At 48.0% G+C, this 25,212-nt stretch overlaps 1 protein-coding gene across 4 annotated transcripts in view; it reads left to right on the forward strand.

Moving 5' to 3' along the window:
• PHTF1 (putative homeodomain transcription factor 1) overlaps positions 1-25,212 on the forward strand; it is a 490,213-nt gene that overhangs the window by 338,137 nt on the left and 126,864 nt on the right. For all 4 annotated transcript variants that reach the window (XM_078644430.1, XM_078644429.1, XM_078644431.1 and 1 more), the window contains one exon: positions 7,339-7,425. In XM_078644430.1, the coding sequence (XP_078500556.1) occupies positions 7,339-7,425 (87 nt within the window). The remainder of the gene's footprint in view (positions 1-7,338; positions 7,426-25,212) is intronic.

The raw sequence follows: 25,212 nt of genomic DNA on the forward strand, positions 1-25,212 counted from the left end.
AAAGGTAGTGATCAAGGTATCTAGCTCTCGGAACATAACCAGAGGGATTCAGACTGGGAGCGTAACTAAAAAGTTTAGTAAGCATGGAAGTGCCACCTTCTTCAGTAGTGCAACTTGCCCCACAACAGATACCAACTTTGTTTTCCAGAAATCAAAATTCGACCGTAGTGACCTGACAACTAGTCCTTTGTTTCCCTCAAGTAGGTCAGCTCAGTTGTGATACAGCTTAACTCCCAAATAGGACAGACACCAGCGTTCCCACTGTAAGGTTGCCAGTCCCTCCGGAGGGTTGGGACCATATGTTATCAGATATAGCCTAGATTTCTGCCACTTTACCTGTAAGCCCGATAAGGAGCCAAAGCACGCATAAATGAATCTAGCACCATCTAGTGCTTCAGTTGTGTTCTTGAGGAAGATCAGGAGATTATCCACATAAAGGGCTATGTGATGTGTATGTCCTCGAACCTGCAACCCCCCATAGTCATACCTTGTTCTTGCGTGGCTGGCTAGTAGCTCCAAAGGCAATGCAAAAAGGAGGGGTGATAGAGGATATTGCTCTCTTGTTCCACGTCCTGCTCCATAGCTGTCTGATATGGTCCTGCCTGTGCACACTCAAGCCACTGAGTTGGCATACAGCAGCATGGCCCATGACAGGAAGCCTCTCCCCAGCTGCATGTGCAATATAATGTCATATAGATATCCCCATTCTAGGCTGTCAAAGGCCTTATCAATGTCCACTGCAAACACTGCCCCCACCCGCGGTCATAGTCTTCAGCCTCCATCAGTGTCAGGGGGCATCTAATGTAATGTGCCATGTTACGGCCAGGTATTAAACCCACCTGATTGGTGTGTACAAGTCTGTCCATGAACGGGAGGAGCCTGGTCATTAAAATGTGTCTCAGAATCTTATAATCGATGTTGAACCTCGATAGTGGTCTATATGCTTTACAATCATGGTAAGACTTTCCAGGTTTTAGCAGGGGGATTATTAAACGTTTCCGGGTGGTGTCCAGAAAATTCCCTGCTGCCCTGGATGTGCAATATAGTCCCACTAATATCTGGAAACAGCTCCTCAGTATAGGCAGCGTAAAACTCGAGCTGGAGCCATTTTTGCCTTCTGTTTTACCACATGCTAAGCACTTAATCGCTGCTCGTATCTCCTGTAAAGTGATATCTTTGCCTAGCTCCTCCGCTTCCTCCTCTGTGAGGTGCTAGTGGGGTGATGGTGTCAAATAGGCCTGTATTGCTCCCATATTATATATTGTTGCACCCTGATAGAGCTCTGAATAATACTGGTGAAAATGTTTATCGAACCCCTCATAACTATGCATTTGAGTTCCCTCTTCTGCCTCAATATCCACTATGGTTGACGCACGTTTCGCTGGATTGGCTAACCATGCCAGCAAGGGCCCAGGGCGATCCTGCTCAGCATGAGTGTGCTCCATATATTTCCTAAAATCAATGCACCTAAGGCGCTTTACTTGTATTGCAACTTTCTCCTTAGAGTCAATCGGGCTCTGTTGCAATTCTGGGTTTTCCAGCCGACGTTCTATTTCACAGTTCCTTTTCTGCCTCCGATACTTAGTCAGGGTGCCCTTAACTCCCATTGATTCAGAGATGTAGTGGCCTCTGAATGCCTTGAAGGCATCCCACGGCACCTGGGAAGAGGCAACTGTTCCATTATTGTCCCAAAAATACCGTCATATCTTATCCCTCATTCCCTCCTGGAACATTTGATCTTCCAGGGATTCAGGCTTCAACATCCACATAGTAATGCATGGTCCCCACCGCAGTTGCAAGAGAACCGGATTGTGGACCGAGATAGTGCAGACCAAATATTCAATTTCATAAACTAAACCATGGACATCCAGGGGAAGGTGTCAAAGCGTATGCATAGTTCTTGCAAAGTAGAGAAGGAGTAATCCCGGCCCTGTGGGTGGGTCTGTCTCCATGTGTCAAGTAACCCCCATTTGGTCTGGCAGCCTGCAAAAGTACATCTGAGAGTCCCACGACGAAGGGTGTGAGTGATCTAGTTGTGGGTCTGCCACTCAGTTAAAGTATCCACCCATTATGGTTGATTGCACTAGGTATGGGGCTAAGGGACCTGACAGGCCAGTCGGGAAGGCGCTCTGCTCTACATCAGAGGCATATATGTTCACAAGCATTATGTCCCTGTCCTCCAGGCAGCCCATCACCACCAGATACCTGCCCGTTGGGTCAATCAAGTCTCCCGTATGTCGAAATGGAACCCAAAACGAATCCACACCATTATTCCCATGACATAGGCTGAATAGTTTGTATAGTATGCCTGGCCTCGCCACTTGTGCTGTAATACTATCCCTTTTGTAGCTGTTAGAGCTGTTAGGTGCTTTTTATGCAAGAATGTGACATGGATGCCTCTTCTATTCAAATAGGAGAACACGTTGTAACGCTTTGACATTGCATGCATACCTCTAATGTTCCATGGTAGGAACTTGTACATTATTGGAACAGCCATGTACCAGCTATGTGGCTCTCTGTGTCCCTCCAGCTTGCCACCCACCCACTGCATAACAGCTCCTTGTCAAGGATCATGGACCATTTGTTTCAGATCTCGTAACTCATGGGTGCCCAAAAACCGAACAAACAACAACCAACCCAACTCCCCAGTACAAGCAGGCCATGACCCCTCATCCAAACAATCAATCAGAACTCAACTACTTGTGGCAATATTATTATTATTATTACAAGATTTATAATGCGCATGGCTGCCTCAGCGACGAGGCGTCCCAGCGCAACCAGAAACCTAATCAGAACAGGAGAACATAGCAAGCAAGGAATATCACAGTGTGGGGAACAACCAAGTCTTCAGGGACTTGCGAAATGCCAGAAGATTGGGAATGGCACGAATGCAAACTGGAAGAGAATTCCACAGTTTGGCCGCCAAGAGGCCAAACGACCGGCCCCCCGCCCTTGCTTTCCTAACACGAGGGACACAGACCAGACCTTGATTGGTCGATCGTAAGGCTCTGCTAGGCAGGTACGGCTTCAATAGGCCCAGTACCCCACTGGGGCTTGAAGCCTTAGGATTTTGTGCGCAATACAGAGCACCTTGAACTGGATGCGAGCTTCGATTGGCAGCCAATGCAGTTTCACAAGAACGTGGGCCACAGAGTGCGATTTAGGGAGAGCCACGAACATACGTGCGGCTGCGTTCTGGACCCTCTGCAAGCGTTTGATGCTAGCTTTGTTGGCACAAAGATATAGGGCATTTCCATAGTCTAGCCTTGCGAAGATGGTAGCTTGCAGGATGGTCTGACGTACTCCGGGAGGGAAGAAACCAAGCAAGGGTCTCAACCCTCTCAGAAGCCCAAAACAGACAGAAGCTACGGCTTTTGTCTGCTTATCGAAAGTAAGACCGGTATCGAACCAGACGCCCAAGTTCTTCACCGTCTCCTTTGGTACCGGTGCGGGCTTTAAATGGTCGGGCCACCATTTCTCTGACCAGAGTCCCTGGTCCTTCCCATACAACAAGATCTCGGACTTGCTGGCATTTAGTTGAAGGTAATTCACCTTCATCCAAGCCGAGATAGCTGTTAGGTCCTCCTTAAAATTTTCCAGATTGGTCCTACATTTTTTGGAGAAGGCAATCACCAACTGGGTGTCGTCGGCATACGACACCAAAGTCAGCCCTCTGTCTCTGGCCACTGTTGCCAGAGGTCCCACATACAAATTGAACAGAAGGGGACTCAAGATAGAGCCTTGAGGAACCCCTCTGCCCAGAGCATGTACCTGTGAGTGGAACGGCGGCACGGACACTTGGAACGACCGTTCAGCCAGAAAGGACCGAACCCATTCCAAAGCAGCATTCCTAATACCAATCGTCCAAAGACGATGAAGGAGAATCTCATGTGATACCGTGTCGAATGCGGCACTTAGGTCCAATAGGATCAAGGCCGCTGATTTATCCTCATCCAACCTACTCCGAATTGATTCCGTGACCGCCAAAAGGGCAGATTCCGTGCTATGGCGGGGGCGGAACCCATGTTGAGATGGTTCGAAGATGTTATGCTCATCAATGTAGTTGGATAAGATGGCATTTACGTGGGCCTCAACCACTTTCGCCATAAACGGGAGCTGTGATATTGGGCGATAGTTGCCCGGATCCTCAGGGTCTAGGGATGGCTTTTTCAACAGTGGAATGATTTTTGCATGCTTCCATGCCCTGGGAACGGAGGCTGACTTCAGCGAAAGGTTAACCAGTTCTAAGGCCACTGGGGAGATAAGAGGTAGGATCTGACGGAAGTGACTTGCTGCCAGCGGGTCAGCGGGCGAACCAGATTTGATCTTGGCGCTTATAGTCTGGAATTCTTCCAGCGACAGCAATGGCAGGAAGGCCAAGCCATTATTCGACGCATCAGCTGGCCCTGCTAACTCGACGTTTACCTTAAGTGTATCCCCAGAAGAGAGGTTTTGATAGATCTGATCCACTTTACCCACAAAGTGGAGTGCTAAAGTCTCGCACTGCTGATTAGAAACGACTGGGGAAGCTCTAACCTGACCAGCGGTTTTCATATTTTTAAGCAGTTTAAAGATGGTTTTAGTAGGGTTAGAGCTTATCAGAATTTGGTCAGCTACAAATTCTGCCCGGGTTTTACGGATAAGCTTATGATAATCCTTTACTGCCTTACGGTATACCACTTTAGCCGATGGTTCATAAGAGCGACACCATGCGCGTTCCAACTGCTTGCATCCCTTTTTTGCATGCGTTAGAAGGTCGGAAAACAAAGGATTAGAAAAAACGTGGCCTTTTCCTCCCCGCTTAGCCAGGATGCATCTATCCAGGCCGGCAATCAGCCAGTCCTGAAAGCACACCTGCGCTTCCTCGATGTCAGAAGGGAGCTGAGATCTGAATTCTGCTAAACGCTTAGCGAGCTACTCCTGCTCAAGTTTATGCCATGTCCGTTTTACCACAGAAGCCGTGCGGAGCACATCAGCTCTACTCTGCCACCGTAGAGAAAATGGAATGATTGAATGGTCAGTCCACGTTAGCGGGACCGGGGGGAGGATGTTTAGGCAGGCAAGGTTGGAAAAAATGGGGTCAAGCAAATGCCCAGCCACATGTGTGCTCTCTGAGACTAATTGGGGCAGCTGAAAGGCTTCTAAATCAGCTAAGAAATGTGAAATTTTGACCTTATCCTCCAATTCGAGGTGCAAATTGAGGTCCCCTACAATGGTAAAATTGGCCGCTCTACTAGTCATGCTACCAATTTTATTTGCTAGGTCTTCACAGAAGTGTCCTGAGGGACCAGGGGGGTCGATAAATTAAAAGGCCAGACATAGTCAGGTTACAGCTCAACCTTAATTTAAAGAGAGTACTCTCGCAACCCGTGATGTTTTCCTTTACTAAATTAACCGTGACTGTTGCCTTGGCAATTACCGCGATACCCCCCCTCTGCTCCCCTCTCTATTGACATGATATATCATGTATCCATCAAGAAGGGCAAGCCCTGGCTCTGTCACAGTGTCCTCAGTTAGCCAGGTTTCTGTGAGAAACATGGCATCCGGGGCCTCGGCCATTAAAAGATCGAACACATCCGCATGATGGCTCACCAAAGAGTGGCAATTTAGACTGAGAAAGTTAAATGTAGTGTCCTGTGATGGGCGGGTGGCATGCACCTCCGAGTTAACTCTAAAACTACAATGCTTACACTCAAAATAAGGCTCTTGAAAAGCCCATAGTGGTGATGAGCACCTAGTGGCCAATCCCAGAAGGTCGTCGCGGGTATACCTAAGTGGCTCGCCCTTTGAAGATGCAGGGGTCCTGGCGTCTAGCGCGTTCTTGGCGTGGACGGGCGCATACGGGCCTGCCAAGAGGCCAAACGACCGGCCCCCCGCGTGCGCCTTAGTGTGGACATTTATAGGATCCCCGGGTGTCAGCCAGGTGATTCCCTAGCCACTAGCCAGCTACCTCGCAGCTACCTCGCCCGATCCTCCTCACCCAAGATGGTGCCCAAAGTCCCCTCCTAGCCCCGAGCAGTGGCTCCAAGTGATGACCAGAGGGCAACAACTGTAGTAAAGCGGCGCGGTGACAAAGGTAATTAAAATTCAGTCCCCCAAAAAGCAAAATGAATAACAATAAGTAATCTAAAATTTTCGAACAGAAAATACAGCTCAGTTTAAAATAATTTGTCTATGCTCACGCCTCAGGAGTCTAGAATACCCACAACTATGGTAATCATTGAGATCCCATGTAACACATTTTCTGTCTACAGGTTTTAACACAGTGTAATAGCTATTCACGCCTAAAGGCCTGCTGTATTGAGCATAAGCTTTCCCAAATGGAAATCATCATGTAAACAGTGATTAAAAGACAAATATGTAGAAAATGACAAGTGTACAAAATTACACTTAACAAAACAATTTGCACCCCCTACTAAAAGGGCCCAACAAGGATTTTCACAGTGGTAAATCTTGCACCCCTCAGGATCCGTCAGGGGGCAACAAATACCAGACCCTTGCCAATTACACTAATCTGTAAGATTCCATGTAGTCAAATGCCTTTATACATACTTCAACACAGTGTAACAGCTATCCACCATTAAAGGCCTACTGTCTGTAACATATGCTTACACAATGTATACATTAGGCATACTACCATTATAGTAACTTTTCATAAAAAACATAACAGATCTCTATCACATAACAATTCACAATAAACCAAACAAGGTTATGGTCTTAATCATGTGCTTGTCATCATCACCATCCCACTGGGAAATCATTATGGCATAGTCAAAAAATTGCAAATATGTCCTGTTGGCAATACAATACGCCACTCCTGATAAGAAAGCCTAAAATGTATTAGTTTGGGGAAAATCTTTTACCCCCTGGGATTCTCAGAGGTCTTACTGAATCCCAAATATTGTCCAGGAAATTTGTGGTTGTTTTAGATAATACTATTGGCCTTAATCAGAAGCCAATCAGATTAGCTGAAACATCCTGCAGTTTCACATAGTTTTCACATTTCACCTACAACGTTTGGCTGTCACTAGTAATGATAGGAATTGTGAATTCTTAAGTGTGATATCAAGTTAAATTAATTTCCAAACATGATCGAATGGTCTACGCATGGGTTACAGCATGGTACCAGAATATCGTTGTTAGAATATGGGAATGACATAAATATCCTCTCTCAAAATATCATCCAAGTGGACTTTCTTGTTTGTGCGCACTACACTTTTTGAAAGCTAAGAAAAATGTTAAATCACAAATTCATGCTTCATTCTCAGTGTGTAATGTTTCTTTTTGTTATAGATTCGTTGCCTTTGAATAATACGTGTGTATCTCTCTTTCCTACAGAGGCGTGGTCCGCAGCGGTCAGTGGATGTTATAGTGTCTTCAGTGTTTTTACTCACTCTTTCCATCGCATTTATTTGCTGTGCTCAGGTGAGACTTTCAGTGGCTTTCTTATGAACATTGCGAGTGTAATGAGAAGTCTGTGAATACAAAGTTAATGTTTCTACATGAGTTTTTATCTGGTTCAGGAATTATAATAACTGGTATTAGCACCGTTCACATTTCAAGTCCAGTGGTTCTGTCCAGCACTTGTCTGCTGTTAACATTTGTTCCCTAGCCGAATCAGCGTTAAGCTGTCCTGGCGGCAGAGAGTGTGTGTTTATCCTCACTAGTGAAATATATCAGGAGTTTGGTGTACCGGTCAAAGATCTGCTTTAGACTCGCACTACAGCCACTTCATTATTTCATCCTTTCAACGCCATTGAAAAGAAACAGCATTGACTTGGGTGATTACACTTGCTAGCTGAAAGCATGTAGCTCATTCAGTTATATGGCGTATTTTGTAACTGTATCCCTAATGCATTAACTATTCTTTTAGTATTGCATTCTGAGAGTGCATTTTGAAATAGTTTGTCACCCTTCAAATGGTGTGATCTGCTATTTCAAGTATTCGAAACCTCTTGAATATACTTTAGTATATACTTATATATTTATGTATATATTTTTTGCGGGTTCACAGCCCGCCCACTGCTTTATTTGTCTGTGTCCTTTAAAAATCCTTAATTGCTAGTGGTCAATTGTTCCTCTAGTCCCTCCTTTGTGTTAAGTCTTGCCTACGCAGCGTGCTTGGGCTGCATAGGAGGGCTTATAGCCATCGCTCTGCTCCTTTTCAAGCACACACTCGTGCTTGTGGCAACATCCACCTTGCGGAAGCGAGCAGCGGCGCGTCACGAGTGCAGTGCTTGAAAAATGAAGACTACGCGCGCGCGCACCACTCCCGGGCTTGATAAGAGTTTAACGTATTTTCTTGGTGTTAGTGTGATGCTACTCTCTCTCCTAGGTTTCTTGCCAGTTGTCACCCAGGCTATCTACGTCATATATCTGTGCATTCTGGTTAGTGTTGAACATCCCCTCTCCTCAGTTTGGACAGGGCGTGGAGGGTCAGTTGTCGGAGGCGTCGCGGGTGTGCAGCGCCACAGTTGTTATTTTGTGTCTTGTATTAACTTTGCTTTAGAAAGAAGAAACGGCCGTGGTCCGGTCGCCCCGTCGTTTTTAGTACAAGACTGCACTGTGTGGCTCTTTGTAAACATTTCCTGCCGGAGGTGTCCTGAGTTGCCATATGTCACTTGGTGTGTGAAATCACTGCTTTATCATAAACCCTCGAGGTGAGGCGCTGGTGGGACAGGAGTCCTTATGTCTGGTCTGCCCTGGCGGTGTTGTGGTCCATTCACGGTCTGCCTTCTCTGTCGCTGTTGGGTGTTACTTTCTTAAGACGTGAAATAGGGGTGGCCCCCTGCTTGAGAGTGGCGCGCTGCTGACAGGATACAGTAGTCCGACTGCAGCTCGAGTGTCTTCATCCGGGTCATGAGCGGGTCGTCCTCCTGAAAGTGTCTCCAGGTGCAGACCTCCTGTAGCGCCTCTTACACTGCCCTGTCAAGTTTGAGGTTTCTGGGTGTTCTGGGTGTGGTGTCGCAGTCGGGCGGTGGTCCTGGTTCTGTACGTTGGCGGTTCTATCTGTTAACGGTTTATCTGGTTAGCTTCTTTCTTTCATTGCCCAGAGGGAGGGGCGTTCGTCCTTCGGTGGTGCACAGGGTCCCACGATGCCCTTCGTGTTGCATGCATGTTGTATGAAGGGACAGCTGAGGACTCTCTTATGCAGGTTGTGGCGGGTCCCTCATACCTGGCCTTGCAGGGTTGTGTGATTGTGAGACCTTCAGGGTCTTGCAGACATTGAGATAGTAAAGCTTCCATTTTAGATCAGGGAGGTTGGATGGATTGTAAGTGATGCATGTTTAAATCCTTCGCTTTAGGATGATGAGAGTGGGGGGGCTTGAGTTTGATCTGCAACTGCGTGCAGAGGAAGCCGAAACTTCTGCGGTGCATGGGAGTATTTGTGGCTTGATTAGCAGGGCAGGCTTTACAATAGAGTGAAATCATGACACTTGTTGCAGTCTTCTCATACTACCCACAGTGGCCGATAGTTAAACTGTCCAGTAATTCCTGCTCTTCCCGCTGTCCATTGGTCTCAGATCCTCACACTTTCCATCAGCACCCCCCCATCGGCCCCAGCTCCTTACTCTGTCCATCAGCACCCCCCATCGGTTCCAGCTCCTCGCACTGGCCATCAGCACCAGCCCATCGGTCCCAGCTCCCCACACTGGCCATCAGCACCAGCCCATCGGCCCCAGCTCCTCACACTGGCCTCAGCATCAGCCCATCGGTCCCAGCTCCTCACAAGGTCCAGCGCTGCCTGCTGCTGACACTTCTTACCAGCCCCTCACTCCATCAGTGTCCTTCGGTTCCAGCTCTGTCAGAGCCACAAGTACTGGTGAAATTAAATGAAAATAGGATTTATAGAGTGCATTAATGCCCAAAGGCGTCTAGGTGCTGCCAGACAACGAAAGAAAAAGGGACTCTGGAAAAAAAAGGGACTCTAAAACTAAATATTAAAAAGCCAAGTTTTAAGGCACTTCCTGAATGATATAAGACTAGCGCATTTCTTCAGCTGCAACGGTAGGACATTCTACCGTTTAGCTGTACTGTAGATAAAACTTTTGCCCCAATGGGCTCGTTTGTATTTTGGAATGGTCCGATTAAATGCTGAAGAATATTGCAGGGTCCTGAAGGATGCATGCCAGATAAACTTCCTCTTTAGATAATCTGGACCTGTCCCATGCAGGGCTTTTGAGACAATACTTAAGGCTTTAAAGTCAGTGTGTTTACCCACAGGTAACCACTGGAGTTGGGCTAAAGCCTGATATGCTGATTGGTGCTTGGGAATCCCCATCAGCATACGTGCCACAGCATTTTGTAGGACTTGTAATTTAATAGTCTAAGCTACATATTAATGTAAAGGCCTTGCAATATTCCAGTTTAAAAAGAACGAAGACAGTAACAACAAGTTTCTGCAAATCTTGCAGGGTGAAAGGAATAACCTTTCTCAAGATCTTTAATACAAACAAAGAAGCAGAAGTCAAAGAATTTATCTGCTTGTCAAATGCTAGTTTCTTGTCAAACACAGTCCCCAAATCTTTTACTTTGGAGACCAGAACTGGTAGAGCGATTTATTCTGATGGCCACTAAGCAGGGTTCCAAAAGGAAATGGAGTTACCCAATAGGAGTTTTTCGGTTTTACTGGAGTTCAGCTTCTGCCAATTGTTGGCCATCCAGTGACTGATCTGCTGCATGCAGCTGTGGAATTTGGCAGCTGAGACCTCATGGCTTCCAGACACAAGGACCACATGGGTGTTGTCTGCGTATCTAACCACCAAAAGCTCGAACTTTTAAATTAAGTTGGCTAAAGTTGAAAAAGGGTAGGGTTCAAGGAAGAGCCCTGAGGTACCCTGTATGGGAGATAGAAAGAGGTGGATGTATAGCCATGCATGGCCAAAAATTGTTCTCTCTCAGATAAAAACGATTTGAGCAAAGTGGGAGCTACCCCCCTAATGCCCAGAAAGTAGAAATGGTCAGTCAATACAGCATGATTGACTGTATTGAAAGCACCAGAGAGGTGCTACAGCTGAGTAATCAAGTTACTTCCCATGGTCATTTTGAGGCATGGTAGTGGGCAAGAACTCCAATACATCATGACTCGGTAAAGAACAATCAATAAACCCAAAGTCTAGCCAGACCTGCACAGTGATTATTTCTTTGAAGGGTCGATCTTCGTATATAGGTACAAAATCTAGGCTAGACAAAATTAGGAGCTACACAACACCCAGAAACATATGAAACAAAGATACTACCTAGGTGCTAGGTTTTTTCTAACATGGGGCTGTGGGGTTGAAGTTATCCTACGAGAGAAATTGTATTTACTTCCATGTTGTCAATGGGATATTGATGACAGTTGTAAGTAAGCAGTTTAATCTGTTGAATAAATGTCCACTCTAGTCCTATGTGCGAGGCGAGGCAACTCAGTGAGTTGAGCCCATATTGCTGACTTTGCCACAAACATTTTCCAAATCGATCTAATCAAAATACATCCACCTCCAAAATAGTTCAGAGTGTCACAGGCATGGTCACAAGAGTCTGTGTTGAAACTAACAGAGCCACCCCACCATAGTCCTTTAGTTAGAAATTCTCGCACACGCTGCCAAGTCACTAGAGAGAGAGGCTAATTAGAGAGGCACCTGGTCCAGTGTTTTCACAGGATGACCGGGTCTACCTTTTGTGTACACCCACAGGAAAGTAGCTTAAAGCTATTACTTTTCATTGGTCAGGCTTTCACAACAGTCTCAGTCAAGGTTTTGCCTGGTGGAGCATCCAATGGGAAACGCATGTAGCACCAATTCATCTGGTGTTTAGGTCATGATTTGAAATGCCGGTGATTGTAAATACATTCATCTTTATGGGATGCTGTGAACTCATGGGAGATCTTTACATTGTTCACGAGTGCATGTATCAGGAGTGTGAACCGGGTAACAGGGCGGAGCACCAGGGCATATCAAACCATAGAAGAGCAGACAATGGAACATTGTATACCCAGCGGGGGTGCGTGCAGGGAGCTAGCTTCACGATTGTTTCAAGTTTTGTCAACATTTGCTAGAATTTAAGACCCTTTCCCATTGGGACCAGATCTTTGCCACGGTGGCACCCTAGACAAAGCAAAGGTAACAGATAAGTGTTGTTTCACCACATTGCTTCTGGATTGGTTTACCGTGACTTGTCATCCCCCACGAATATTCCCTGCGAATAATAAAAGTGAAAACTACCTGGGAGAAAATCCTACAAGGGCAGGAATAAGCCTTCTCATGTAAACTGGAAAGGCAAGCTACGATATAAAAACAAGCATTGGCATAGCCAATAGTTCTCGCCTTTGAGACCTTGTAAGTGTTTAGTTATCCAGCACAATATCCTTGGTGCAACAACATCAACTGTTGCATGGCTACACACTTATAAGATCCCGAAGGCGAGACCTATTGGCTATGCCAATGCTTGTCTTTTATTTCCTCCCACTTTAAGCATTGGCCTAGTACGGTATCCTTATTCTTTTGGAAGACTAATTTTTGTAGTTGTTCTGTTTGCGTATGTTCATGTTCAGCACCTGTAGCTGCTTGCATTTTAATGCAGCATTCGTCCCTCCCCCCCTTACACATCGCTCTTCACACAAATGTTCCTGTGTTTCACTTGATTACTGCAGCGCTGCTTCACTATATAAATACAAACTTTTGACCTCCTCTATCCTTCTGCTATCATTCCAAATCCAAATAACTGACTAACCTATCCACCATTTAAAATGTACTTGCATGTTTCACTATACTAATTCAACACTATTCATCTATGGGTCCCGGAATTGGGTGCTACTCGCCGAAAAAGTGATTCGACGCCTCGTCAGGGGTAGTAAGCGCTATATAAATGCAATTACAATACAATACAATACAATACAGATGCCATGCTTCAGCTTTGAGCAGGGTCACGCTTCGGGAAGCCATGCCCCTTTCTTGATTTATGCACAGCATGGCAGCCACTTCGGCCTTCCCACCCCCACCCCCCCCCCCCATTCCCCCATAAAAAATGTTTTAAAAGGAGGCAAAATGAAGCCTATTTTTTAATATTTTCTAGCAGTAAACAGGTTAACACCACACAACTGCTCCTGATTGCTGTAAGGATCCACCCTGTGGAGAGGGTTGATTTTATTGTGTCTTTGTTCATTCCTTTTGTTCCCACTGAGTGTGCAATTTACAGTGCCCCTGGGGCACAAGCAGGGACAGACTAGAGTGCTCAATTCAATTCAGTTTTATTAAAGTTTTGGAACTCTAATGAGGTCGACTTAAAAGGATACATACCAATTAATACATAAAATACAATAAAGCCATATAAAAATACAAAATGATAAGGTGGTCGGAGAACAAAATATTTCAACATATAGCAGTATCAAAAAATAAAGAATTTGAATTTAGCAGCCAACATGAGGAAACAGCAGTATCAGGGGAGAAAATTTAAAATTTAGCAGCCGACAATGAGAACGCAGATCATATCATGAATTGTGGAAGTAACAAATAGGTAGCAGCCAGGACACCATAGAGCACCTTCATGGATCAAAGTTTGCAATTAGCAGCAGAAAATGAGAAAACAGGACATATCCGGAAATATGCAACTGACATATAGAAAGCAACCGATTCATGTGCAAATTTGCAAATTAAAAATTAGATGAACACAGAGCCTTTAGTGTAGAAGACACAATAATGCGAAATACCTTCAAAAATTAGGAGAAGATAAAACATCTAGATAGAAGGTCAACTTTTCAGAAATTAAATCCCACTTGGGAAATATACAGTTAAAAGATATACATACATTCCTTTAAAAAGTTAACCAACTTTTACGCATACTGCTTCATTTTTAGGATTAAAAAGAAAATTGCGAGCAGAAGCTACATCCTTAATACCATTTTGTAAAAACATTGGCCTAAGCCAGCGACGGCGATGAAAGTCTAGGGCCGGACAAACAAACACAACATGATCCAAGTTCTGGATACGCTGTTCACAAAAATTACAGTTTTTTCAATTTTTAGGATTCTGCAACCAGTTTACAGTTAGATCATTCAAAGGTAGAAGATTTAATCTAAATAAGGAGAACCAGCGCCCTGTTCCATGATCTAAGTTCCAAGTTAGATATTTCTGAGGCAGTTTCGGGGAAGTAGTATTTATTATCTTTAGTCTCTCTTTAGTCTTACAGAACTCAATATCTCTATTAAAGCTGATCATACAACTTAAGTGTTTTACAAAGGATTTGAATTCTGAAGGCGGGAGGGATATCAGGGATTCCTCCTGAACACAAAAAAGTTTTAGGGCCAGAGAGAAATCTCGATTTAGAGAGTATTCCTCCCCCATACTACCGAAAATTTCCTTACACATGAAACCCCTTAGTGAATAATGATCACTATTTTTTAACTGGTATCCCCAACGTAAGACTCTAGAAATGCCTTGGATATACGTGCTTATCAGTCCAAATTCCAATCTATTAGCAGCTGAGGAAACTAACATATTAAAATTACACAGTTTTCGTAAAATCTGACCTTCTATCTTCTCAGGAAAACTCCATTCCTTTACAGAGATTGATTCAATGGCATAAAGTAAGGTTGATGGAATTTTTGCTTTCAGCACCGTCAGTAGATGTATAAAATGCCTTCTACCCATTGTATTGTAAAAAATGCGCAGACCAGTAGCGTGGGACATAGCTTTACTGGTACTGTGTTCAATATGGAGTTTATGCTTCTTATTGCTCGTGATTAATTTCCCTAGATATAAATATGAATCAACCACCTACAACTTTTCCTTGCCAATATGCCAATTAAACTTTCTTAATTTTCTGCTTCTTTCACTTTTCAAAATGCTTTTAGAAACATTGACCTTGAGGGGGGCGTGGACAACAGCCGAACATGGTGGACGTGAGCTAGGTTCGCTCCGTCCAAGTTTCCCCTGAAATCCTGGAAATCATCCTGTAACGGTGGGGTTTGGCCCCTACCCCTCGCATGCACCTTACTGAATCCTGGTCCGCACTGCCGGTGTCTGGCTACCGGCACTGGGAACCCTGCAAAGCACCGCCGACTGCGGACGCCACACGCGGGAAGGGAGGCCTGCCATTGCCGTGGAGACCGCGACCCACAGTACGCTGACGGGCGGACCGGAAGTGATCCGCGCCCGGCTGAGTAAAGAACGCTGAGCACAGCGGAGCGACTCTGGATGTTTTGGACCCGCCGGAGCACCGCTACGGGCTCTTCCACTGCTGAGGCCCCCTGCGGAGTAATTAGCGACCATCGGAACTTGCCGGAGAGCCGCCGGAGACAAGGGACAACTGGCGTCCAGGCCCGGGAACACGGCGAGGGCTAGGACACCCGAGGCCGCGGCCAGCGCCTGACCCACGGCGCTGCACACTGCCGAGGAACATATCCTGTGGGTGGAAGGCACGAGCGAGGTGAGGGACGGACTTGCTGGTTGGTTCTGGCGGGGCTGCGAGACAAGGCATAGACGGCGCCTGACGCACGGAGGCATCCCACGAGGTCCATCCGGGTCGGCTCCTAATACAGAGCCAGGGGAACACTTGCATGGCCGAGCCCAGACACTAGCCTACGGGACAATTGAGAACACCGTTCACCACTCACCGGCGTGCCAGGCTTCCCTTACCGAACGGCTCCAGCAGCAGCGCCGGCCCCCCCCCACCCCCCCCCAAGGGTGCCGAGAGCTGTGACAGGAACGAGGAGGCATAGGGAGAGCTACGCCACAACCCGTGACCGAAGGGGGCCGACCACCGGACAGTCGCTGGCGCTGTCCGATCGTTAAACAGACCTGTCGCGGTCTGGACGCCCCAACACAAGAGGCTCGTCACCTTGCGCGCTGCGCCGCTCACCCGTCGCACCGGGTGCCCATCGCGGGCCCACCCATTGTCTGGGGTTCCGAGGACACAACACCGCAGCTGGCCTGACTGGAGGAGAGGACGAGACACCGGACCTGGCCGCGGACGTGCCTAGAACCACTAGCTGAGCTGAATACCGAGGCATCGGACCACCCCCCGGGGCGTGCGGTTGCACGGCGCTGCACATAACTAGCCCGGTCGGCGGTGAGTGACCGGAGGTAAAGAGAGAGGGCAGACGGGGCTACGGCATATCGCCCACGGGGAACGCTGCGGAGGAGAAAAATGGGAAGGAATAGACTCCCCCGTGGTGGAGCGCAGGCCTCTGGCTCGGACGATCCCCTGGCCTCTTCTAATGAAGACGTGATCCCGCCCACGGGAACTACTTCCCACGAGGCTAAGCTGGACCTCATACTCTCGGAGATCCGGGTGTCCAGGGAGGCACTTGACATTCGTATGGATACGATGTCGACGGGCCTATCGCTACTCAAAGATGACCATAAGAAACTAGCGGAAAGGTGTCGGAACAGAAACTTGCGATTGCCGATTTGATACCCCAACAAACGGAACACTCCACGAGACTAGAAAATCTGGAGAAGCAAATGCGACACCTGAGAGAAAGGGTCGACGATGCGGAAGGGCGCTCGAGACGCAACAATGTACGCATCTTGGGCGTGCCGGAACGCAGTGAGGGGACAAATCCGACCCGCTTTGTGGAGGAATGGCTAAAGACCGTAGCAGACCCAGCAGACCTAACCCAGATGTACAGCGTGGAGAGAGCACACAGGGTCCCTCCCAGACCACCGAAGCCGGGGGCTCCACCTCGCCCCTTGATAGCACGCCTTCTCCACTTTAAGGACAGAGATGTCATCCTGAAGACCGCAAGGGAGAAAGGCCCCATACAATATGAAAACCACTCATTATCCATTTACCCAGACTTCACGCAAGCGGTGCAGAGGGCCAGAGCGTCTTTCTGGGGAGTGAAGAAAATACTAAGGGAGCGCAGCATGAAATACGCCTTGTTCTACCCGGCGCGCCTCAGGGTCATTCACGATCACAGAACTTATTTTTTCGATACTCCTGAGGAAGCTTCGGAGTGGCTGGAGGTTACACTCACCCCGATGCACTCCACACGAGAAGAGCGGGAGGTGCCGGAGACGCAGAGGTCGGACAGCCGGACGGAATCTCGGGGTCGCCCTGGTCGCCCGGACACGGAGGAGCCCCGCACTGATCAGCAGGACCGGGAGGAAGAAGACGGTTCGGCAGCGATAGTGCGCTTAACCACCAACGCACTGGCGGAACATGACGCACACGTCGGGTCACCATCAGCGAGTCGGACAAGTTCCCATACTGCGGCCTCGGACACGGAAGGCAGCATACAGTTGTTTCCCCAAATTACGGCCCAGATGGCGGCAGACATGTGATCCTAGCCCCTACAGCGCTGGACTGGTAATGTAGCGGATGTTCTAATCTGTTTCGAGGGGGGGGGGTCAGGAACTTGGGACACTTTTGAAAGTAGGGGACAATGGTTATGAGACTTTTTGAGGTAAACTGTTGTGAGAGTTTGTCTGGGCTTACACCCCCAAGCCTAGGCACGGTTCCAGAATTCATTTACCCATGTTGGGTGGTACGGTTTGGTCTCCTGAAGTTGTAGAGGGGGACCTACGAGTTGGGGTAATGTTCACAAAGGTAGCACTGAAACTTTCCATTTTGTGGTCAATATTGATACGGACAATGGTTTTGGAATATTTTGAAGGTATCCGGGGTAATGACATCCCCTAATGATTATGTGGTCTGCACTTGGAATATACGGGGATTGGGCTCGGTACACAAGAGACACAGGGTTCTAGCGCAACTGCGCAGGCGGCGGGTGCACATAGCGTACCTCCAGGAGACGCACTTGAATGAGTCAGAGGGGGCCAAAATGTTGAGGAAATGGAAGGGCCAGCTATTCGCCACTAAGTACTCTGCATTTTCCCGGGGAGCGGCCATTTGGATTAATAACACGGTCCCGTTTAAACTCATTGAATCTAAAATAGACGGAGAAGGCCGCTACGTGCTTGCTAAGGGATTGCTAAACGGTGTGTGTGTAGTGCTTGGATGTTTGTATGCCCCGAATGTAGAACAATCACAGTTTTTTGCAGACCTAGGTAGGGCGCTAGCGGATTGGGTGGAGTACGATTGGGTTATAGGCGGGTACTGTAATGCGGTACTAGATCTCACGCTCGACAGATCACATCCCCCTCTACATGCGGCAGAGAGTAGACGGCAGGCAGAGGTGTTGGCACGATGGGCTGAGGGGTGGGACCTTGTTGACACATGGCGGGCACTTCATGCATCACACAGGGAATACACGTTCTACTCCCCACCGCACAAACTCCACACCAGGATAGACCGCACCGGCAGCCACCCCTATCATGGAGATTCAGGATCCTTCCGGGGAATTGATCCAGGGACAGCGGGAAATTAACACGACGTTCCAACGTTACTACGCTAATTTATATGGCCCTCACGCCCCACTCTCGGAACCGGCATTGGAGGAATTTTTCTCCGACGTATGCGCTCCTAAACTGAGTGCGGCGCACAGTGAGGAACTGGCAAAACCCATTACGGTTGCGGAAATTAGAATGGCCATTAGGGCTCTGCCCAGAAACAAGGCGCCCGGGACAGACGGACTCCCGGCGGAGTTTTACCTGACATACATAGACCTATTGGCCCCCCGCCTTCATGAGTTATATAACGAGGCATCGAGGAGCAATGGCCTGCCTGATACGACACTACAAGCCCTAATTGTCTCCCTCCAGAAACCAGGACGGGATGCTTTGCGACTAGACAACTACAGACCGGTGTCACTTCTGAACACTGACTCCAAAATTCTCAGTAAGATACTGGCGGTGCGCCTGTCCCAGCACATCCCAGAGATGGTGCACCCCGATCAATGTGGGTTTGTGCCGGGTAGGAGCACGGCGCTAAATTTACGGAGACTCAGTCAACTAATGTCTCCGATCACAGGGGGGAGTGACACCGAGGGATGTATCTCACTGGATCTACGTCAGGCTTTTGATACGCTCAGATGGGACTACATGTTTGCGGTCATGACCAAATTCGGGATACCCGCCGGATTTATAGCCTGGGTGTCCCTATTGTACCGGGAACCTACGGCACGAGTTCGAACCAACAAATGTATCTCTGATCGGATTGAGATAGCGCGAGGCACAAGACAGGGGTGCCCTCTCTCGCCCTTGCTGTTTATACTCGCCCTGGAGCCCTTAATGCTGAAAGTACGATCTACGGCGACTGCGGTGGGGATTAATAGGCTTAACGCTCACCATGTCATATCGGCATATGCCGACGACATACTGCTATTCCTAAGAGACATGAATAACCCAGTGACGCCGTTGCCGCGGATCTTTGAGGTCTTCCGCGAGTTGTCAGGCCTCGCCATCAACGAGACGAAGTCATACGGGTTTGGCTTTCGCGGCCCGGTGGCGGGACCACAAGTTCAGTTTTCACCGCACTGTTTCCAGGTGGCACTCGTGACGTTTAAGTACCTGGGTATCCAGGTCTACCGACAACCGCAGGACCTGCTGGACGGGAATCTGGGGCGTGCCCTGACTAACCTAGCTACACGGGTGCAATTCTGGAATACTCTGCCGCTATCAGTGGCAGGAAGGGTGGCTATATCAAAAATGGTGGTATTGCCGCGCTTGTTGTACTTCTTTACGAATCTACCAGTCTCTATCCCTATGCCCTTTTTAAGAAACTTAACACTCTCCTACTCGAACTAATATGGGGGAAGGGCAGGAGACACATAAGCATGATCAGACTGCAACTACCCACGGATAAGGGCGGCTTGGGAGTGCCTGATTTGTTCGCTTATGGCTGTGCGTGCCAACTGCAATGGCTAGCTTATTGGTTGGCCGGTCGCAATTTACACGAGCTGAATATGACGGAGGGTGATAGACGCCGGGGGGATGTCCATCGACTGTTACTGCCGGGGGCCAAGACACCGAAGACGACCCCACCCCTTCTCAAACTGGCTCTTACATACTGGAAGAGGGCGATCAGGTATACGAATGGACGTTCTATTTATGCGCCCTCGATACCACTGTTGGGCATTCCACTTCGGACAGGCCCGATGACGGAACGAAGACTGCAGGTGTGGCAGGAGGCGGGAATAACGCAAATCGGGGATTTCTTCTCGGATAACAGGCTACTGCCATACGAGGAATTCGCCAGGCTCCATCGGGCGCCGAGAGCGCTCTTTCTGCAACATGCACAACTGACTCACTACATAGGCACCCACTGGTTGGAGGATGGGGAGGAGCCTCCCACCAACACATTGATCACGATGCAATACCTCATGGGGACGGGTAGTCACTTGACCAAATGGCTGACTGCTGGGATACGGGAAGGCAGGGCTGACCCCCTACAACCCCTGAAATTGCGATGGGAGGTGGATCTAGGGGTGGCATTGAGCGACAAGGAATGGGACCTGATTTTGAGATTGCCAAAGAAAGTGTCCCGGAACCCTAGGTTTAAATTTATACAATTGATAGTAATACACAGGGCATATTTGACTCCCCACATGATACACATAATGTTCCCGTCTGCGGCTGATACTTGTCCCAGATGCCAGCAGGAAGATGCAGGTATGATGCGCATGTTCTGGGAATGCTCTAAGCTGGGACACTACTGGGGTACAATACACCACATATTGAATGCCATAGCACCAGGTAGACCCTACACATCCGCCTCGTATTGCATGCTGGGGATAGGACACAAAGAGAAGAAGAGGAGTGTGGGATCCAGATTTGTGGATTTGGCGCTGCTACTAGCAAAGAGGTCAGTGGCGATGAGGTGGAAATCGGCAAGGCCGCCAGACATAGGGACCTGGAGCGGGGAGGTGATCAGGTGGGGTAAGGCTGAGGGACAGGAACTAGGCAGGGAAGAACGCAGAGGCCTCAGGAAACATCCCATCTCAATGGAATGGAATGCCCTACTTATAGCATTCGAACAAGGTATGCAGGAACAAGGGGACTAGTGCGAGTCTGTCGACCGTCGTAGGGGGACACAATACCCATGGCCGAATATACGCGGGTACTGAGATGCAGACACACACAACGAACTAAATGCTATACATATATGATGTACAACGGGGACCGGCAACCCTATCGGATGCTGATTGTAATGTGAACAATGACACAAAACCGTCATAGTGTTGTTATATGGAAAGAGTAAGTGCTGGGAGGGGGAGGGAACAGGGAGGGAGTCGGGGAGTTGGGAGGTTGATATACGATGAAAATGGAAAAATGTTATAATTGAAATGCATACTGAGTTATATGTCAAGATACAGTGATACACTATATGACCGTATGTACAATATGCAGTGACTTATCTTGCAAATAAAGAAATTTTCAAAAAAAAATTAGAAACATTGACCTTCAAGAAATGAGCCGCTGTATACTTCTGTAATGACGACAATTTTTTATTTAGGCCTATTGGAGTTAGATCCATCACAACAATATCGTCTGCATAAAAGAGGCAAGCGAAAGGATGGCTACCTATTTTGGAGCATCGCCCTCTCGCTGAGAAAGATAGTCGGTAAATCTGCTAAATATAAGGAAAAAAGTATCGGTGCTAATAAACAGCCTTGTTTCAAACCATTTTCTATTGGGAATACAGATGTTAATCCTTGGTTTCCACCCATTAATACCAGACACCAGGTTTGAGAATGTAATGCTATGATTAAGGATAACAGGGGGGCAGGCAATCCCATATTTCGTAGTTTCCTCCAGAGAAGCGACTAGAGTGCTCCCATTCAGTACACACTGCACAGTCCCCCGGAGAACAATCAGGCCTCCACTCTAATTTTTTGAAGAGTTGTAAATAAAGCCTCGCACCCTAATTAGTCCTGGCATTGTCATGTGGCCAGTATTATCTGCAAGCCACACTCTGTGGTGCTGAGCCTCAGCTCTGGCTCCCTCACCAGCTTGTTTAGGACTTGTGCCTCGCTTCTCTCCCTCTATCATTTCCATTTCACAGGATCAGAGACGCTACACAGCAACAGGTGAGGCATTTCAGCCGTTACCATACAGAGAACTTTGAAGATAGTTTATTCATTTACTTTCGGTGAGGATGTGATTTAAAACAATAAAGATTGTGTATTGCACTTGTAATTTCACGTATGCAAAATTAGTGAAGTGCTGTGCCTTAGAGTCCAGGCCTTTTGTAGCGAGTACTTGATGGAATAATCTTTTTACCAAATGGGCACTTCGTATTTCGTAAATACCTGCCTCTCATCCTCGTTTTTTCTTTGCTGACTTCTTGTGGCTGATGCTAATATGATGTCATGTACACGTTTTAATTTTTAACAGCATCATCAGATCTGTGTGGCTTCTTCTCCTCCAACCCCCTGCCCCCCTGTCAGTTTTCCTCCATCCCTTCCCATCTCTGCATGGGCATTATGGTTACAATCCAAAATCTCAAACGCCCTCATTTCGACTTTTATAATTATCCAAGCACTTATATTGCCAAGTTATTATATTTGATTCCGAACCGGGTCTTTCACTTGGCCACAGCCGCGAGTGCAGCAGGGAGTCGCTGGCGTTGCTGATCTCGCTGTGCCCCCGCTGTGTCTCCAACGCCCGCGCCGTCCCCAGAGGATCTCTGCTGGCCTGTGGACCCACGGGGCAGAGAGGGCCGGAGGTGAGGCGAGGCGCGGTGCAGTGCGGTGGCCAAGAGGTTGGCGGCGGCTGCCCCAACGGACGAGAGACTGCTGTTCAACGCCCAGACAGCACAGGCTGCGCCGTGAAGTGGGGAAGCAGAGTAGCCGGACGCGTGTGGGACGCGGGACTCAGGTTACCGCTAGTCTTACCTGCTTCCAGAACAAACTAAGATCCTGCTTCCAGAACAAACTTCTCCACCTTGGAAGTGGTCTGAGTGGCGGCAATACACCAGTAGTGGAACTGCGGGCCGTGCGTACCACTAAAACACGGCCGTGGGCTGTTCCCTAACAACACAGGAGCCGCTGGGCTATTCCGGGCAGAAATAGGGGATCACTGATAGCACCCCCAGCTCACCTTTCGCAGCAGGCATCCCCCAGGTAGGAGAACAACAGTGCCAAGGGACTGCCTAGATAAAAACAATATATATATGTCCAACAGGAGATTCTGATAGAGGATTCGCTGACTCCGGGTGTCATACCAGTTTACAGAGGCTTTACAGAGGCTTTGTACCGGCATTTTGACTCTTGTACTCCCTTGCCAAGTTTTTCACAAGGCGGCTAATATAAAGACATAGTCTATGCAACTTTAACACGAACACCGCTTCCAGATTCGGGCATCAACGTGCTGACTTAAAGCATTCTGGGTGCTGTAGTCTCGGTTGGTGTTTGCTGAGCTAGCCTTTCAAACCAAGCCCAGGTCATATATATTAACAAGGGGGTCTATAAGTACTGAATAGCACCGAATCGATCCTTCCAGAGCCCCAGACACCGGCGCTTAAAGATGACGCTTAAAAAGACACAGCCAGGCATGGAGGTGGAGGTTGAGGTTGACCCCGTAGGTCCAGCACAAAGAAGGATAACAAGGAGTATAACTTCTCAACAATCCCAGGAACTAATCAATGGTAACACCCTCCCCCAAGGACTCATCACTCACTTCTTTCAGGTCACCAGTGGTCCAACAGCCTTGGCCGAGGGGCAAGTGGAGACAGAGACCATCTCCAAACTATCAGGAACCCCAAAGACCAACAAGGGTCAGAGGGGGCACTATTCCTGTGAGCCTGCCACCACAGAGAAAACTGGGAGTCCTGAGACTAGTCCTAAGCCCACTGCCAGGGCAAAAAGCCCAATATGGATCACAGCTGATATCCATCAGTGGCCCATAGTGGAAGAGGATGATGTGCACAAGGAGGTGGTCGCAGCTAATCCCCCAATGAGCACATGCAAGAGAACGAACCCAACAGTGACACCCTGGGTAAATCAGAAGACATCTTCCCCTGGAATAGATGCCTTAACTACCTCATTCCTGCAAAAACTAGAACAGTCCATCGAACGAACACTGGATGCAACACCAATAAATCCAGGAAGAACCGCTGACCTGAGAACGCTCCAAATAGAGGGTTGGAGCTTGATGGGCCTAGCAGATCAGCAGGACGCAACGGAAGAAGCTACTCTCAAAGAGTTAAACCTGTCAGCAATAAGAGAAGTACAGGACACAATGGCTAGGGCGTTGCTATGGCAGTTCACAAAGATGGAAGTACAAATTGATTTACTGCACTTAATGGCTCAGCACCTGGTGCACCAAGACGACAAGCTGGCCAAACTAGAGGCGTCACTTGAAGTCCATAATGCCAATGCGGCAAATATTAACTCCTTTGCCACCATCATAGAAAAATGGTCAGGGCTACCAGAAGTATTAAAGGACATGCTGGCATTTACCAAGGGACAAAGGGAGACGCTCCATTTAGAACAAACAATCCTAAAGACATCAGCTGCGAAGACGGCGATACCAGAAATGACCAACTATTGCCCAGCAGATAGCCGCCTACCCAAGGAGCCACCAGCAGGTCCAAGCAATAAGAACACCACAGAAGCACAAAGGAATGGGGACTCTGAGGCCCTACCACTTGACACAACTATTGACGTTTCACATGGTGTTGCTTCTCCGGCAGAGAAGGTGGATGGAGTATTGGCAGGGGCAGAAGCACCGCTGTCAAGGAGGGTGAAGAAAAAGCTGAAGAAACAACTGAAGAAATCCAAAGCCAAAAGAAGACAAATATTACCAGCAATATCAACTTCTGGTGCCACAGAGAACAAAAACAGCTTGACGCCACTTTACCCCATTTTTAACTTCAAACAGGTAACCAAGGCAAGGATGACAAGGGACGAACTCTCTGTGTCAGGGGAGGCCCAAAGCCAACAGAATACCTACTGGGAGGGCCCACAATTAGTCGGGTAAACTTTAGCGAGGACCTATGATGAGGAAGTTCAGCAGAGCACATTACAAGAGGAAGAAAGCCTGCACACAATCCAGGGCCTCTAGCTCCCCAGGTTGGGAGCATCAACACAGGACTGAAAAAAATCCTAAAACAAACCAGGATGAGCCGCAACAAGAACAAATAGAGGCAGAACCGCCAAACAGGGCGACAGGCAGACATCAGCCAGGAGACATCCATAAAAACCCACTAAATCTGAATTTCCAGAGGTATACCATCTAGGGTGAAGTGCAGACATTGCGCACCTCTAAGCATAAAAATCAACCTGCAATACATGAGGTGTTGCTTACTCCCAGATATACAGCCAAAGGCTCTTATGACATTCTAAATAGGTCTAACATTGTCCGCCTCTTTGGTCACATTGAATCC

This window comes from Lissotriton helveticus, chromosome 5_1, assembly GCF_964261635.1.
Source record: "Lissotriton helveticus chromosome 5_1, aLisHel1.1, whole genome shotgun sequence".
Lineage (NCBI taxonomy): Eukaryota > Metazoa > Chordata > Amphibia > Caudata > Salamandridae > Lissotriton > Lissotriton helveticus.